We start from the raw sequence: 18,875 nt of genomic DNA, 5'->3' as shown, positions 1-18,875 counted from the left end.
TGTATGTTTCCCCTGGAAATCCAAGCAAACAACTCAGGGAAGTACCTACTTGGAGCTAAATAAGACAGTAAAGAAAGTGCCTTTCTAGGAACACAAAATTAGTTCCAAAGTAAACACAGTCAATCAACAAACAAAAATAAGTGGTGAAAGGTGGCATCCCAGGTTATTAAAAAAATACACTAATCATGAGAGGCTATCAGGAAAGACCATGGGAAACAACAGCCAGTAGAACCCACTACCTTCATTGCCTCTAAGGAGGGAGATAACAGGATGAACCACAGGCTTACAGTTTTTGTTTGTTGGTTTGTTTTGTGGTGCTGGGAACTGAACCCAGAGCCCCATAATTGATAGTCAAGTTCTCCACCAAAGAGCCACATCACCAGCCCCCTGGATAATACATTCTAAATAGCTTATTTTTGCACTAAGCTCCTAATGTCTACTTATCACACCACCTACACCTATTAATCAACTGTAAACTTGACACCTTTGTCTCCCTTTATCTGCATGATCCTGCACAACACACACAAGGAAGATTTACTTTCTCCATTGTGTTCCTCTTGTCCACGACTATATCTCTAATACCTCAAAGATAGGGGCATGACAGAGTCTGGAAATAAATACTGGGGAAGAAAAAAATACAGAGTTCGAGGGAGAGGATGAGAGAAGAAAAAGGATATAGAAAAATAACTTAATCACTACATGAATGAGAAGTAACTACTGAGGTAACCAAATATAATTTGGAAGCCAAAATACACTGAAGTGAATCCCAGAGCAAGAATCCTTGGATTAGACTGGTGAAGATGGTGGAAGGGAGCTAGAAAGTCCCAATCACCTCTCAACACAGAAAGAGGCAGTGAAGGAAAAGCAGAAGTGAGATTCGCATGACGAAATAAATACTTTAAGAAGCAATATTGCAAAATCTGATACCTGGAGAGACTTAAAGCTTGGTTACCAGAGTAGAAAATAAGTGCAGAGTCTCCTAACCTTAAAACCGAATCAGGTAGGTGAAGTGGGGAGGGGCAAGTGAAAGAGAAAGGTGGGAGCAGAAAAACTCTTAAGCTTACCCACTTAAAAATAAGTAGAAAGGCAGACAAAAATTTAAGTGTGACAGGAAAAGCAGAGTCCTAAAAACAGAAAAACCAGCTTAAAACCAAATCTGAAAAGAAAACGGAGCTGGAAACCACAGTCATCTCATGGCACCTTCAGCCCTTTAAATTCATCCCCTTAAATCAACATGGCCACTTCCCAAACCCAGACAGCTGCACCACAAACCACAGAATTCCTGCACTCATAGTCTTGTATGCACAGACAACCACCAGGATCTTCAACACCATTAAAAGGATCCTATGGAGGGGAACAGGTACACAGTGAGCCACAGTACTCAATAGGCACACTCTGGAACCTACATCCTGATCTCCTGCACACAATAGAAACTTTTCAACCAACATCCAACACTGCACCCTCCAAGCAGTCAGCTTCAGGCCCCTGAGCTGACAAATCAGAATCAGTTGTGGAGGTTCACAGCACCTTACAAGTTTACTACTATGCCCCTGTAATCAGGACAGATCCATAGCCAAAGAATGATGGTAATCTGCTAAATGTCCAAACCCCACTGAAATCCAAACCCAGATTCAAAAAGATTTTTTTTTTCACCTAGGCATGGTTTACTATAAATTAACTCTAACACAAACTTTGATCATATACAACTCCTTAACTTGAATGATAGTTGCTACCCAATAACCAACATTGTACCTTCAAACCATTTGGATGTATTTCATCTAATGGTATAAGGCATTTAATTGAAATTGATCTTCAATATTTGTTTTCCTAGGTCTAGCTGATAAATGCTCCTCTTACACCTATTCATTCTCTGGCATTATTTGCTACTTAAAATATACACCATCCATCTATTACTCCTTTATACATGGGCCTGAATTATGCTTTTATTTCTTTTCTATCTTTCTTTCTTATTTTCACTCTCTCTTTTCCCTACCCATTTTTGCCCAACCTTTCTTCTTTCCCCCCATTTAGCCCTCATTTAAGGCTCTAGTATATTTACTAAACTTAATAACTATTTTTTTTACCTAGTTCAGAAACTTATTCCACGTTTACACCTGGATTTGAAGAACCATGGAAAACAACAGCCACAAATTTTAATTGCTCATAAAGTTGAGGAGCATAAGGCTTGGCTCAGAAGATAGTAAACAGGGTTCAGTGACATCTCTGAAAGTGGTGCTGATATTGGGATCAGCAGAGATCAAATGTGGACTTAAAAAACAATATCTGTATATTCTACCAATCCAGGTCTTTTAATAGAAAGAAACTCACAAAGTACTCCCTCTCTTAAAAGAAGTGAGAACTACACCTATAGATGGGTAGACATACAAACAGTATGAACCATCCAAACAGCCCATAATGCTTCTACTGAGTCCATTGACACTACAGTGGAGGAAATGTCAGAGGAAGAATTTAGGAAGTTCATAGTTAAAATGCTCTGTGACCTAAATGAAGATGTATTAAGTGAAATTATAGAGCAAATACAGGAAATGAAAGATTATTTCAATAAAGATACACAAATTCTGAAAAGAAACCAAATGGATATTTTAGAAATAAAACACTCAAGAAACCGAAATAAAAGTATCACCAATAGAGTAGACCACTTTTGGAGACAGATTTTCAGGCCTCAAAAACAAAGTACATAATCTTGAAAATAAAATTAACCATAAAGAAAATATGTTAAGAGACCATGAATAGAATATTTAAGAAATATGGGATAACATTAAACCACCAAATTTAAGATTCACTGGGATAGATAAAGAATCTGGAATTTGAGCTAAAGGGTGCACAATCTTTTGAATGAAATAATATAAGAATAATTTCCAAACCTTAAGAATAAAATATAAATTCAAATAAAAAGGCATATAGGACTCAAATTATACAAAATCACAATAGATCCACTCTAATCACATTATAATGAAATGCCAAAATAAGGATAGAATTGTAAGGGCTTCAGGAAAAAAAATGGCTGGTCACATTTAGAGCTAAATCAATACAGATTACAGCTGATTTCTCAACCCAAACTCTAAAGCCAAGAGGATTTGAAATATTATATACAAAGCTCTGAAAGAAAAATGGATGCCAACCAATAATTCTATACCCAGCAAAATTAAGCTTCAGAATTAAACATGAAATAAAAACCTTCCATGATTAAACAGAACCAAAAGAATTCATAACTAGTAAGCCTGAACTACAGGACACAATGAAATACTTCATGAAAAAGAAATGAAGAATAAAAACCGGAAAGCAGCATAGGAATGAAGTGCACTAGTAGAATAGATAAAGAAGAATCAAGTCCACTTTAAACATTAGAAATAAAACAAAATGTCAGAGAATAAAAGTCATCTCTATATAACAACATTGAAGGTAAATGATCTAAAATTATTCAATCAAAAGACACAGGTTGGCAGATTGGATTAAAAACAAGCCTCAACATTATGCTGGCTACAAGAGATTCACCTTAGAGCCAAATACATCCATAGACTGAAAGTGACAGGATAAAAAAGACATAACATTCAAATTGTACTCATGAACAATTAGGGGTAGCAATTATCACATCAGATAAAGTGGACTTTAAGCCATAATTAATCAGAAGAGACAAAGAATGTCACTTCATGCTGTTTAAGGGAATCATATATCCACAAAATAATGACCATAAATATTAATGTCCCAAACAACAGAACATCTACATATACCCAACAAACCCTTATCAATATTAGGAACCAAATAGATCACAAAACAATATACTGGGTGACTTTAACACACCTCTCTCACGATAGATCATCCAAACGTAAACTAAATAAAGATTCTACAGAATAAAAAATACAATGAATAAGTGGAATGAACAGTCAATATCCATGGAATATTTCAAGAATCAATTACTCAATTCACTTTCTTCTCAGTAGCACATGGAGCATTTTCTAAAATAGACCATATTTTAGGTCAAAAGGCAAATCTTTGCAAATATAGATAATACCCTGCATTCTATCAGATCATAAAGGAATGAAGTTAGAAATAAATGATAAGATTAAAAAAAGATCTCATTCTAAAACCAGCAGATTGAATAATAAACACTTGAATGATGAAAGCATAGCAGAAAAAATCAGGGGAGAAATAAAAAAATTTAGAAGTAAATGACAATAGTCATACAACATATCAAAAATCTCTGGGACAGTATGAAGTCAGTTCTAAGAGGAAAGTTCGTAGCATTGAGATCATACATTAAAAGAATAGAAAAATAACAAATAAACAATCTAATATTATATATCTCAAGGCCATAGAAAAACAAGAACAAACAAACCAACACCAAAATCAGTAGAAGATAGAAAATAATTAAAATCAGAGCAAAAATCAATGAAACTGAGAATAACAAAAAATTCAAGAGGCCAACAAAAGAAAGAGTTGGATTTGTGAAAGGATAAACAAGATTGATAAACCCTTAGCCAAACTAATGAAAAGAAAGATGAAACAAAAAAATTTCAAAATCTGAGATGAAAAAGGAAATATCACCACAGATACTACTGAAATCTAGAGAACCATTGGAAACTATTTTGAAAATTTATACCCCAATAAGCCAGAAAATCTTGAAGATATTGACAGAAACACATTAAATGATAGTGCTCCAAGATCAAGTGAGTTTCATCCAAGAGATGCAAGCTGGTTCAAAATACAGAAATCAATAAATGTCATTCACCACATGCATAGACTTAAGTATAAGAATCATCACATGATTGTCACAATAGATGCAGAAAAACCATTTGACAAAGTATTGCACCCATTCATGTTTGAAACACTAGAAAAACTGCAGAGAAAAGAAATTTCCCTCAACATTAAAAGCTATATATGACAAACCCATGGCCAACATTAGGCTGAAAGAAAAGAAACTGAAATCATTTTCTCTAAAAACAGGAACAAGGCAAGTATGCCTGCTTTCACAACACCTATTCAACATAGTCCTTGAAATTCTAGCTAGAGAAATCAGGCAAGAGAAGGAATCTCTAGGAATGCATATGTGAAAAGAAGAGCTCAAATTACCTCTGTATGCTGATGATATGATCCTATATTTAGAAGAGCCTCACATAGATCCAGCAGAAGACTTTGAGAGCTCCTAAGTGAATTCAGCAATGTAGCAGGATGGAAGAAGAACAACCATAAATCAATTACATTCCTATATTCCAATAAATAATCTGCTGAAAAAGAAATTAGGAAGCCTATTCTATTCACAATAGCCTCAAACAAACAAAAAACAAATAAAAACAAAAACAAAATCTTGGGAATCAATCTAACAAAAGCAGTGAAAGATCTCTACAATGAAAACTATAGAACATTATGAAAATAATTGAGAAAGACCATAGAAATAGAAATATCTCTCATATTATAAGACAGGCAGAATGAATATTGTCAAAATGACCATTCTACCAAAAGCACTATAAATATTCAATGCAATTTTAATCAAAATTCCAATGACAAATTTCACAGAACTATAGAAAGCAGTTATATAATTCTGTTGGAAAAATAAAAGATCCAGAATAGCCAAAGCAATTCTAAGTGAGGAAAGCAAATCAGGAGGCATCACAATACTAGACCTCAAATTATAGTACAGAGCTATAGTAACAAAAACAGCATGGTACCTGGCACCAAAACAAGCATGAGGACTAATCAAATAGCACAGAAGACACAGAGATAAACCCACATAAAACAGTTATCTCATGATAGCCAAGGTGCCAGAAATATATACTGGAGAAAAGATAGCCCTTTTATGCAGTGGTCTGGGAAAACTGTAAATCCATATAGAATAGAATGAAATTTAACTCTGACCTCTCACTCTGCACACATGTGAACTCAAACTGAATTGGAAACCTAGGAATTAGACTAGAAACCCTGCACCTACTAGAAGGAAATGCAGGTCCAACATTCCAACATGTCAACACAGGAGCAGACTTTTTAAATAAAACTCCTAAAGTGAAAAAAAATAAAATAAAAAATCAATAAGTGTGATGGCATCCGATTAAAATAATTCTGCATAACAAAAGGAAGAATTAAGAGCATAAAGAGACACCTGCAGAATGGGAGAAAATCTTTGCCCTCTGCTCCTCAGGGCATTGATAGCTAGACTATACTAAGAATTCCAAAAAAAAGTAACACCAAATAAATAAAAGAACCAATCAATAAATGGGCAAAGGAATTAAACAAGTACTTCTCAACAGGAGAAATACAAACTGTCAACAAATACGTGAAAACTTGTTAAATATCCCTAGTATTAGGGAAATGCAAATTAAAATTACATTGAGATTTCTTTTTTTTTTACTCTCCCTCAAAACTGAAAAATTAAAAACAAAATACTGGGGATGTAGCTCAGCGGTAGAACACTCTGGATTCAATTCCAGTACCACAAAATAATAATAATAACAAGTAACAGGGGTTCACTTGATGCTATGACTACATGTTTGTTTTTTTTTCCTGATCTTCTTTTCCCTAAACTTCTCCCTGATTTTCTTTTCCCTAAACTTCTCTTCTCTGATCTTCTTTTCTCTAAACTTCTCCTCCCTAATATTTTCCCTAAACTTCTCCTTTCTGATCTCTTCTCTCTCATCTCATTTTCTCTGAATCACCCCCTTGTTCCTGCGAATGGACAGAATCACAGCTTTTGGGAAGGAGTTCCCAGTGTTTCTCCTTTGCTAGCAACACAATAAACACTTTTCCTTTTTCTTAAGATTTTTTTCTTCATTATTGGATTGGTGTCGAGAAAGAGGACTGAACTTTCAGGTATAAATAGAAGAATGTTATTATAAATAGAAGAATTTTATTATTTACACGCAATTTGTAAATAATAAAAATATGTACTATGCATTGCCTGATCTCAACCCTATAAACCATTCCTCTTACTACAGGAGGAAGACAGATAAATTCAATGTAGTTATTTATTCTTACTGAATATTTTTAATTAATTTTTGCTGAACCCTTGTATCTATAGTTAATTTATGGCTGCAATTGAGAAACAAATGTACTCTCACATGAATTTGGGGGGATATTTTCATTGAAATCAATGAGTAAGATATAAAAAGACAGAGACAAAGGGAAGGACAAGGAAAATATAACTTCAACCTGACCTGAAAGTCTTGTGCTCTAACTGTAAAGGACGGAGGAAAAGCTCCATAAACTCAACAAGCCAAAACAACTGTTTACCTGTCCTAGATTTTATTAGCAGGATCATAGTGGCCAGTTGCAGAAGAGAAGAGGGAGAGAGAGAGGAGAGAGGGAGAGAGAGAGAGAGAGAGAGAGAGAGAGAGAGAGAGAGAGAGAGAGAGAGAAAGAGAGAGAAGAGAGAGAGAGGAGGAGGGGAAGAGAGAGAGGAGAGGGGAAAGAGAGAGAGGGGAGAGAGAAAGAGGAGAGGGGGAAGAGAGGGGTGAGAGAGAAAGGAGAGGGGGAAGGGGGGAGAGAGAGAGAGAGGAGAGGGGAGGAGAGAGGAAAGTGGGGGAGAGAGAAGGGAGAGTAAGAGAGAGAGGGAGAGCAAGAGAGTAAGAGAGCTACATTGAGATTTCATCTCACTCTAATTAGAGTGGAAATTATCAAGTATACAAATAACAAATAAGAATTTTAATGCATTTCACTGTCATTTAGTTTTTAAAAAATCAATAAAAAATACAAATAACAATAAATGTTGATTGGGATGGGGGGAAATGTACACTCATACATGGTTGGTGGGATTAAAAATTAGTGCAACCACTCTGGAAAGCAGTATGGAGATTTCGCAAAAAACTAGGAATGGAAGCACCATTTGATCCAATTAGCCCACTCCTTGGAATATATCTAAAACATTTAAAATCAGCATACTAAACTGATGCAGTCACAAGGTTTATAGCAGCACAATTCACTATAGCCAAGCTATAAAACCAAACTAGGTGCAGCACTTCAACAGATAAATGGATACAGAAATGTGGTATGTATACACAATGGAGTATTACTGTCATAAAGGATGACATTATTGCATCTGCCAGTAAATGGATGGAACAGAAGTCTATCATGCTAAGTGAAAGTAGCCTGTCTCAAAAAGCTGAGGTTTTTGTGAAAGCTAATCCAAAATAAGAATATGGGTGATTTAAAAAAATTAAAAGTTCAGTGGAATAGCCTAAGGGAGGTGAAGGGTATGGAGAAGGGATATGATTGGGAAAGACAGTGGAATGAATCGCACCTAAATGTCCTATGTGCCTATATGAATAAACAACAATGAATCCCCCAATCATGTATATCCACAAGACACCAATTAAAAAAAAACTGTAAGTAAATATCAGAAGTTTCAGTAGAGCAGAGGGAAGTGTACAGGGGCAGAGAGGAGTGGAAGTGAAAGCATTGGGGACTGACTTAGAACAAAACATGTTCCTTGCTTTTCTAATTATTTCAAAATGAATCCTAATGTTATATACAAATAAAAAGAACCCATAAAAAAGAATTCTTGGATTCTTTTCATTTATTGAGTCCCGACATATATTTCAAAAAACAATGTAACAATGTTCCCCAGGGAAAGAGATGGAGAAGAGCAGCTGAGTGAGGAAAGAGAGAAACAAAAAGAAGAAAAGTCAGTGAAATGACATCAAATGATCTGTTTCTTAACAATGAGGGTGGGAGGACCATGGAAAAGCCATTTGGGGCTCTCTCCACATAGACCATCTCCATTCCCAGGATCCACCACAGTTAAGATTGTTTTTTTACTTTTTTGAAGTGGGAATCTGGTCTCTTTTTTCATTATCACAGAAAGCAGCCAGTTTTGACCACACACATCTTAATTTCTGATTAAGGTCACATTGACCACACAGGGAAGTCCTCTTTCCTGGTTGTGACTCTGTCAGGAATTTTCACATTACCTTGGAATCTGCCACTTCAGAGAGACCTAACTTTTCAATAACCTTGCTGATTCGATTATTTTTTTCCTTGTTTGACATAGTTGTTGGAAGCCGAAGAGAAGCTGAGAACTCTGTTTTCTCTCACTGACAGGGTGCTCATCACAACATCATCCTGAAGGGAAATGCGGTTTCAGTGAGTCACATTGAATTTTTTCTAAGACCATCACTCCAGTGAATGTAAATTAATTCACAAAAATAACAAACCCAAGGAAAATTTCTAGGTAACGATGAACTTTCAACTCTAAAATTTCAGTGATTCCACAAAGAGCTTCAAGGCCCAGGGAATAATTTTCCTTCCCTATTTTCAAACCCAGATGGAGCACAGGTGATTATGGTGACTTCTAAACACTTCCAGAATGCTTTGTATGAGGATTTGATGGGACATCTTTGGGGAGAAAGAGAGGTGAAGGAAGGGCAAAAGGGCAACAGTAGACCCTTGTGTAAATGATATCAAAGCTAGAATTGATACCATTGCCTACAGGTTCATATTCCAGGCCCTTTCTTCCACTCCTTTGACTTCTCCATCAATCTTAAGGGAGATTATATAAATTTGGCGTAAATAAAATTGGTTCCTCCAGCATGTTCAATTGGAAGCATGTTATACTACAAACCAAGGCTCTTGCCCATATAGAAACAGGGGAACCCACTCATACTTACCTGTACCACATATCCTGAATTACATTTGGGTACTCCATGTACCCAAACATCTCCAGATAATCCTCTTGGTTTTTTCCTTGCAGCTAACAGACCTAATAGCCTATAAAAGGACACATATGTTGTGAGATTTTTCCTTCCAACAAAGGCCACATCCCTCACCTAGTCTGAATCCAAATTCCATTCAAAATAGAACATGAACTAGCCAAGTTCTGTAGTTGAACATGTATGTGTGTGTGAGTCTGTACATGCAAGCACATACACAGATTCTTACCTTCCTATTCATCATGTGCTAGAAGAAAGCCAAAAAAACATTAAGGCAAGGTATCACCAGATAATCCAGTATAGACCTCCCAAATGTCCCTCACCTTGATGGACCCAACCCTGGCACTGCACTCCTGTATCTCTGATGCATGTCCTCACAGAACCCTTCTGCTCCTTCTCTTCACTTTTAATATTATTCCTTTCTCTTCCTTCCTCATTAGCCCATAATATGGCCAACTGTTATATGCTAATCACTTTATCATGCTGTGTTAGTAAAGCTAAATTTAATAAGAATTCCTGGTCCTAGGACTAAAACCATAAGATAGTCCAAATGCAGGTCATCCATAGGACCTAGGACCAGACAAGGTAAGCACGGCAAATGCTTGTGATGTTTAAAAGCACACTGAAACTGCACCAAAAAGGCTTATTTACACTTTCTTTTGTACTCACAAAGATTTGCCTCCACCTGGGGGTCCCATGATGGCATTAAGGCCAGGTTTCATGATCCCACTGTAAACAAAATTATACTGATTTATTATTTCACTTTTTAAAGAGTTCTATAGCACAATTTTTCATAACTCTGTGTATAAAGTAAAAACTAAATAAATAAATAAACCTAAAAAAGAGTTCTATAGGTTTAGGGCCTGCAACGAATATATTCAATAAAGGTTGATGAAATTGCAGACAGTAACAAGCACCAAATCTTAAAGAAAAAATTAATTGATTAAAAGTAGTCCAGTATATTAGGGATATCAATCACTAGGACCTATAAGAAAAATGTGTTAGATACCTGAAAATTCCTTTTCATTTATTCTTCAGACCACTAATCCCTTTTGGGAAATGACACATTTCATGTCCACAGTCCATGAAATAATTAGCCATTTCTCATGAATAATCTCCATGACTCTTACTCCTCTTAAAACAGCTTCTGAATAATGTTTGATGATCAGCCTCTTCAAATCCCCTTACCTGCTTCCCAGTCAAGTTACACACAATTAAAGAACAACTGATTTGTAGACTATCAGCAGTAGTGTCCTCACTTTTAAAATCTAATCAGAACAAAAATCAACACATCTTAAGTAGAAATTAAAGACTGGAACAAAGCACTACAGAGTATAAGAAGCTATCACCTGTTCTTTACATTTAAGAAAAACATGTTACCAATTAAGAAAAAAAAAAGAAAGGAAAAAAGAAAACCAACCCAGGATAGATTTTACTGCTTTGTTCAGTGTCTGATAAATGGACTGGAAAATGCTCAGTTTAGAATTTGGGGACATCCCTCAAGCCTGGAAGTCCTTTAGGGATGCACAGAACAGACACAAGTATGCTTCAATCATATTAAGTGTGTATGTGAGGATAGTGAACCCTCAGAGTAGAAGGAGGTGATTATGGCATTACTGACTATGCTACACTCAAGATAAAGCTGAATTTTGTCCTAAATGTAAGAGGTGAAATTACCAAGAGGAAACAAAGAGAGGAAGGAGAACTAAGGGCAGGGACAATTCAATTGCACAGAAATGACGAAACAGCAGTCTGATTTCACCCATTCACAACTCTGGTATCTATGCCAGTCTCTCTTCAGAATTGCTATGTACATCAAGATGTGTTGTTTTACAGTGGAATCGTTTCGGCACATCTGCCCCACAGCATTCACATCCACTATGAGTTTGGTATTCATGGCCTGAAGCACCTGTTCTGTCTCCCAATGATACTAGGGCTGCTGGAGACTGAAGTAAAACGTGATTTTCACTTTGCTTATTGACTGGGGAGGATCTTATTCAATCACTTTGACTACCATAATGAGAGTGTGGTAAATCAGGAGCAGGCTGTGACACAGAAAAATCTTACCCTTGTGGTAACCTCCCTCTGCCAGTGTAAAAACATGCTAATGACTGGGCATATCTGGGGGTGTAGGTCAGTGTTAGAGTGGGTGATTAGCATGCACAAAGTCTTGGGTTCAATCATTAGCAAACTTCCAAATTAAAAAGTCTTGGGTAAACGCTCAAAGTGCATTTTTTCTACAGTTCTTAATGCATCTTCTTTATTAATAGCTACCCAACAATTACTTCTAAAATGAGCATAAAAAACCTTATTATTTCAAGAGCCGTGTAAGGTTTTGAACAACCAATAAATAAATAAATAAATAAATAACCTTATTATTCACTAAGGCTTCATTGCCTGGTAAACTTCCCAGGTTTTTAAGAGATGAACTCAAGAAAGGAGCAATCGATCCTGAATGATTCAACCAGAAATTGAATATGAATGTGTTCAGACAAAACATTTCTTAGGTACTGCTGTTTGGCTTTCTCTGACACTTAAACCCCAGTGTTATAGGAAACAGAAGTAGGAGTAGAATCCCCAAATGCCACAGTTCCAATGTGGAACAGTGGCTAATTCCACATCCATTCAGACAAAACAATCATGACCTGTCTATTATGTGTGGACCAGATACTCTTCCAGGACAGGGGTTAGTGGTGAGAATAAATCAAGCAGATCAAACAAAATCCCAGACCCCTGGAGTACACACTTTAGTTCAGAGACAAGCACCCTACAGCTTGTCACTTATTTTCTATTTTCACAAGCATTGTGATTGGACAGAGCCATGCTCATTGGTTTAGGAAGAATCTAGAGCTGCTTTCATGCTACAATGACAGTTAAAACTGTCAACTATGGCTCATCATTCCCTGTATCCTCACCCTCCATCCACCCTTTTCTAGCCCCTCACAAGCCATTTTCCCCCTCATTTTCTACTTACAGCATGTGCCTGCAGAGGTCCTCTCTCCTCATACTGTAAAACCTTCACAACAAGACTGTGTGTCTGACTGTTACCACTTCTCCCTCCTGCCCTTCCCCATTACACACAGCACACTGAATCCCAAATACTGAGTTCATGGCATGAAAGAAACCTGAATGATAGCTATTGGATTTATTATATTTTACTAGATTGAGGTCCACCCTTTGGTATTGTTTTGTTTATGGTCAGAGGAGGTAAATGCCATTCCTGGCGTGGTCAACCTCCCCACATACATACTCTCTCTCTCTCTCTCTCTCTCTCTCTCTCTCTCTCTCTCCCCCTCCCTCCTTCCCTCCCCCCTCTCTTTCTCTCACACATATACACACACACACAGAGTACCTGGCACTCCAATTCAGGGAGAGGGGTTTATATTCTGTCTTTGAATACTTTAATTGATCACAGCAAACAATGCAGGCAAACTGCTCTAGTTTTCTGAATTTCATTAGATTGCAAGGTTTCCAACGACACAGGGCATGTCTCTGTCACTAGCATCTTACACAACACCAGGCACCACTAGGCACCAGAAATTTGTTGTATAAGTGAGTCTCCACCTTAGTGTATTGAGTCCCTAGTCGATTACCTGGAAAGAATAATTGAGGTAAATGAAACCTTGCACATTGTGTGCTTTGTAACTATTCAACCTGCAAATATTCAAAGCATGGCACATTCTACCTCTTTCATCACAAAATATGTAAGAACAAATATTTGTTAATTACTGTGTTTCACCAAAGTCTTCTCAGATTTTAATAAGTCAAGTCTATCTAATGATGTAGCAAAATATCAAAGCCTGTCATCCACCATTCCTCTCCTTATTCTCCTATTCAGGATTTCTCAATGGATACAAGAGAAAGACAAGAAGTAGGCAAGTCGGCAGGTGTTGCTGTGTGGACAGAGTTCTAATGTTACACAGCAGCCCTGGCCTCAGGCTGGTCAGCCCCCAGATTCTCACCATTTCTTTCCCATCCATACCTCAACATTTTCTATGCTATCTTGTTACTTCATTGTCCTCTGAAGGGAGTTAGCTGGTGTTAACAGAGAAGTGTAAAGTCATGTAAAAAATATCAAGAAAACAGAACAAACTTATTACATAGAGATCTGCTTTTATAACCACTGCCCAGACTTGAACAGCCTGGAGAAGGTGCTTACTTGACTAGAAATAATCATTTTCCTTATTACACAAACATAACTCATAGGGCATGGTACCTGAGGAAAGACAAAATCATATCCTGATACCATAGAGGGGAAGCAGAGTATCAGAAATATCAGAAAAACATTGACATCCCTAATGGCCAGCATCTATGAACTTAAGAAGGTACCTGGGAGTGATAGGTTACAGAGAAACACTCATTTCCCTCCTACTTTGGGTCTCACTTCAACATCACATTTTGAATTCTGAATTTGATGCTCGATAAAAAGTATAAAAATCATAAATATTAGGTACTTTAAAAACCACATAATTTCAATTGTTATAGGGATCTTATATTTAAGTATGTTCTATCTGTCTTTATAAGAGCAAGTAATAAGTACATTTTTATAGACAATATAACAATTTAAATTGTTATAAATAGACCATTCATTTAAAACAGGTCTATTGAAAAGTAAAGTATCTTCACAATATACTATTGTTTTGACCTCCTTGCCTCTAGAACATAAAGGACATAAGGTGTACAGCTACTTAAAATGCATCTGTCTCAAAAATATTAGAGTAGTGAAATAGAGACACATTCAATTTCACAGTTTGGAAAAATCATGGTTATAATTTTATACCCACAATCAAAAAGCAATAAACTGAAAAAAATGGGGCTCCTTTCACCAAAACACAAAGCTTATTCACAAATAACTAAATGGCACATTGATTGTTCAGTTTCTCAAACAATGATTGATATACATAACACAATCACTTTTAGGAGTGGTTTGTCAGTGCAGTTCTTTTCAAAGCTAAACATACACGTAAGTGTCCAATCATTTCAGTCCTAGTTTAGCCGAGATAAATGCAAGCATTTCTCAGTATATCTGTACAAAATCTTGAACACAAATATTCATAGCAATTTATTGGTAATAGCCAAAACTTGGATGTTCATTATAGGTCAATAAAGTGGTCCTTTAAAAAGATCATGCACATACTTGATAACTGATAATGTCCTTTTATCAGTTGTTTTCCAATAAAATGGGAAGCCACTTTTTTCTTGACTTTCGTAAGAGAGGTTTTGAATACACAATACAGGCCCTTTCTTGCCACTGGAGGTCGTCCCAGGTAGGTCATCAGAGTTTCTTTGGGGCTTGTGGGGAAAAGCCGGGTGATTATTGGAAGACATCTGGACAGTTCTGTCTTTCTGTAGAGGGAAAAGTGATAGTGAGTTGATAGTCCAGGTAAATGAGGTTTTTAGACACAAGATAACAACAAATGAACACATTTAAACTAAGGTTCTTTTAAACTGTCCTGCAATGAATAGTTTCCTTTCCAAAGAGCAGCCCACATCAATGTGATAAGAACAATCATAGAACCTATAATGGGAGCCAAAGTAGAATTAGAATACCTGCACTTCAATTAGATGTCAAATTCCCAAATTATGGGTCCTAATGAGTAAATAGAGTATACAAATTATTCAAAAACCATGAAAGAGGAAAAAAGCAGGTGAGGGTTTAGTCTCCTTGTCTTGAATATAATACTATGATACAACTTTAGTTCAAGGAGAGCCTACAAGATCTTATGTGCTCCCACATGTTTTAATGTTGGAGTTTATAATATTGTTACTACCAAAAGGAGCTTAGCTTCTTAGGCAGGGGCAGGAGAGATTTCTAAGAATTAATAATTCAAAGTTGTACAAGTCTGGTTGTTGTTTACCTTGAATCAACTAAGAATTTAAACACCAACATTTTTTTCACTGAAATTATTTCTTTAATGGACAAACATATCATAATGATGAATTATATTGAACCAACAGTTAAGCAGCACAATTTTGGTTTAAAGCAAAATTGAATATTAATAAGGGAAGTTAAAAATATTTCATTTGGGTTGGGGCTGTGGCTCAGTGGTATGCCTAATAAGTGTGAGGCACTGGGTTCAATTGTTAGCATCACATAAAAATAAATAAAATAAAGATATTGTTTCCACCTACAACTAAAAAGATATTTTTAAAATTTTTCATTAAAGATATTACGAAGGTCCCTTAAAAAGATTCACTGAGAGTAATACCTGGTGCTGAACTGAGTTTGTTAAATAGATTTGAAATTCTAGTTTTCATTTTTTTAAGCCAAAGACATTCATGAAGTACTTTCTCTCTGTCTATGGAGAACAAGCTGCTCCCAACAAATCATTTTCCAGAGAATGACCATAGAAGCAGACAGAACATGAGAAAGAGTGTGTGAAGAGTTCTCTGATGAAAGCAAGAAAGCCACAGGGACTGGAGGAACCAAAATCCCAGTAAGCAGGGAACGGAACGGTACTGGGCAATCCCAGCACCCTATGCCTTTTTCTTTCCAGGTATTTAAAAACCCAAACTTCACATGCATGGGACAAACATGGGATCCAGGCAGGAAGAAGCTGCTAGAGGCATCTCCCAGAATCCCCTAATATATGTGAGCAATTATCTCTGCAGTCTTTCTTCTAGAGAGACAAAATTTGGACTTGTGGCCAGCAAAGGTGAGGATCCCTAGGAACCTAAGATTTTGAAATCCCAGAAATATTATGGCTTGGGAATATGGGAAAACCAAAAAGAGACCATTCTCTGCTTGATCAAGTTTCTCTGCTCAGACCTTGCTAGAAGAAAGTTAAAATCCACTTTAAAAAAAAGATATTCTCACCAGGGGTGGTGGCACACAACAAAATCCCAGCAACTCAGGAGCCTGAGCCAGATGATTCACAAGTTTAAAGCCAGCCTCAGCAACATAAATAGGCCCTAAGAAACCCAGTGAGACCCTGCCTCAAAATAAAAAAATAATAATAAATAAAAAATAAGAAAATGGGATGTGGATGTGGCCCACTGGTTAAGGACCTTGGATTCAATCTCTGGTAACAAAATAAACAAACAAAAAATAAAACAAAACAAGCTCCCATCCTCCAAATTTTCACTCTAATTAATTTAAAATTACCATACATGTCAGAATATGGGAGCTAAAGTTCCAATAATCAGAACATAGGAGAGGTTTCACAGGTAATCTAGACTGAAGTTATCAAACATTGACATTAAAACCAATGATTAATATGTTCAGGAAAACAGAAATCATCACCAAATAGGTAGATATTTAATGTAGGGGTTCTGTGTTTGGGATTGAGGTCTCTGATAGCTTCATGACTGTGGCATGCTTGATGGCTAGAAAGTTTCTGTGCAAAGACACAGAATGCCTGGCTGCTGGAAAAACTTCTGTGCAGAGACACAGGATGCCTAGCTGCTATAGCAATGTCCTTCATGAAGAGGCTCTGTGTTAGAGTCTTATCAGCCTCCACCTTGATCTCAGGCACACTACTCCTGGGAATAAAAGAACTCTCTTGTTAGACAACCACAAGGTTTATTGAGCCCAAAACTGCCCACATAACAGGAATTTTATACAATGGATTTTCTTGAGCCCTACATAAAGCTCCTAACATTGCACATTGCAACTTAATATATAACTGAGGAATAAGCTGCATAATGTTGCTAAGTCTGTAACCTGCCTAATAATACAATGAACAATAAGTACTAATGATGCCAATGACCTAAAGAAACCTACTTATATAAATAAAGTTTGGCAGTTCGGCCTTTCTGCCATTCTGCCAACTCTCTTTCCTGTCTCTGCATCTTGTCTCTATGTCCCTTTTTATTTTCCTTACAATTAAAAATAAATAAAAATTAAGAATTCAAATTAGATATAGTGGTGCAAACCTCTAAATCTAGCTACAGAGGAGACTGGGGTGGGACAGGGTGTCAGGAAAACACTCTCCAATGATGCTATTGAGCAGTCACTGAGGGTGGCCATCTGGAGGAGCAGTGCTAGTCTAAGCACTAGTCTAAGGAACCAGCAAAGAGGCCAGAGGGCCTGAAGAGTGAGTGAGGGCAAGAAGACAGGATAGGAGGTCAGAGGAAGGAGAGCTCAGGCATAGCCCAACACTGACCACCATGAGAAATTTGACTTGCACTGGGAATGAGACAGAGAGGTACAAGGAAGTTCTGGGTGAAAGAATGGCATGATTTAACTATGTTTACAAGACCACTCGGACATTTATCAGGGGTGGGAATGAAGCAAGGAAATCATATAAGAGACTACTATAACAACCCAAGAGCCAGCATGGGAACACTGTTCTGAACCTTCCTTTGTTGAAAGATCTTGGAAGTCTTCTTTATTTCTGTATGTGCTGCCCCTGTGCAATACCACTCAGGAACTCCAAGAACAGAAACAGCACCAGGTTTCAGACACAACACACCAAGAACATACCACCTGTAGTACTCCCTCCTGTCTCACAAGAAAATGGGGGTGCAGGTGGGAAAGGCACTGAACTTCAAGAGGAGGAGAACCTCATTCCCACAGCAAGGGCACAAACAAACAGAGGATTTATAAAGGTTCTTTATGGTCTTAACCAGTTCCAAATCATCCCGGTACCTAGCCTCACGCACCGCATGATCAATTTAGGAAATAAAAAGAGTACAATACATAATAACGGTTGACTTTATGTCCCATAGAAACTAGAGAAAAACTCATGCAAATTTAAAAAGGATCTCATGGAGAGGCTCCTATGAATCCAAACGAGATGTAGGTATCAAGACGTGGAGGAGTGTGTGTCTGTGGGAGTCAGGAGGATGACATTGACAGATGCCCTGGGAAGTCCTCACCCTTTATATCCTCTCTTTGCCAAGCTGACCCCACCCTAGCACCCTGTTTAGACCTTCTGTGAGAGGGTAGATAAACTTGGCACCTCTCAGTCAGTCCTTCCTGTTCTTTTGTAAGACTCTCACCTCCCTTGGCTTCAGTGGGAGATCACAAGACTTATTCCTTTCTAGAAACATCTTTTTGAACCTCTGGATAAATTGAAGTAGATTATCTAATGCTAGCTGGACCTAAGATCTAAATTATAGCCAGACTCTGCTTTAATAGCAGTTAGGTTTTTTCAGCCAGAAATTTAAGAGATTGAACTAGTGATCAACAAAGTGCAGGAACTATGGTTCAGTAGGGTCTGACCAAGACTTCATTTCTTTCTTGTGAAAACAAACTTATTTGGGGACTAGGATCGG

At 37.1% G+C, this 18,875-nt stretch overlaps 1 protein-coding gene across 1 annotated transcript in view; it reads right to left on the bottom strand.

Annotated features, from left to right (window-relative positions):
• The window catches only part of LOC144257162 (broad substrate specificity ATP-binding cassette transporter ABCG2-like), a 126,560-nt gene that overhangs the window by 24,687 nt on the left and 82,998 nt on the right, over window positions 1–18,875 (bottom strand). Inside the window, 3 exon segments of the mRNA XM_077803123.1 lie at window positions 8,426–8,440; window positions 8,919–9,030; window positions 9,032–9,069. Of these exon segments, the coding sequence (XP_077659249.1) occupies window positions 8,426–8,440; window positions 8,919–9,030; window positions 9,032–9,069 (165 nt within the window).

The sequence above is a fragment of the Urocitellus parryii genome, chromosome 10 (genome assembly GCF_045843805.1).
Source record: "Urocitellus parryii isolate mUroPar1 chromosome 10, mUroPar1.hap1, whole genome shotgun sequence".
In the NCBI taxonomy this organism is placed as follows: Eukaryota; Metazoa; Chordata; class Mammalia; order Rodentia; family Sciuridae; genus Urocitellus; species Urocitellus parryii.
Note: the sequence above shows the minus strand (reverse complement) of the source record. Positions and strands in the feature narration are given on the sequence as shown.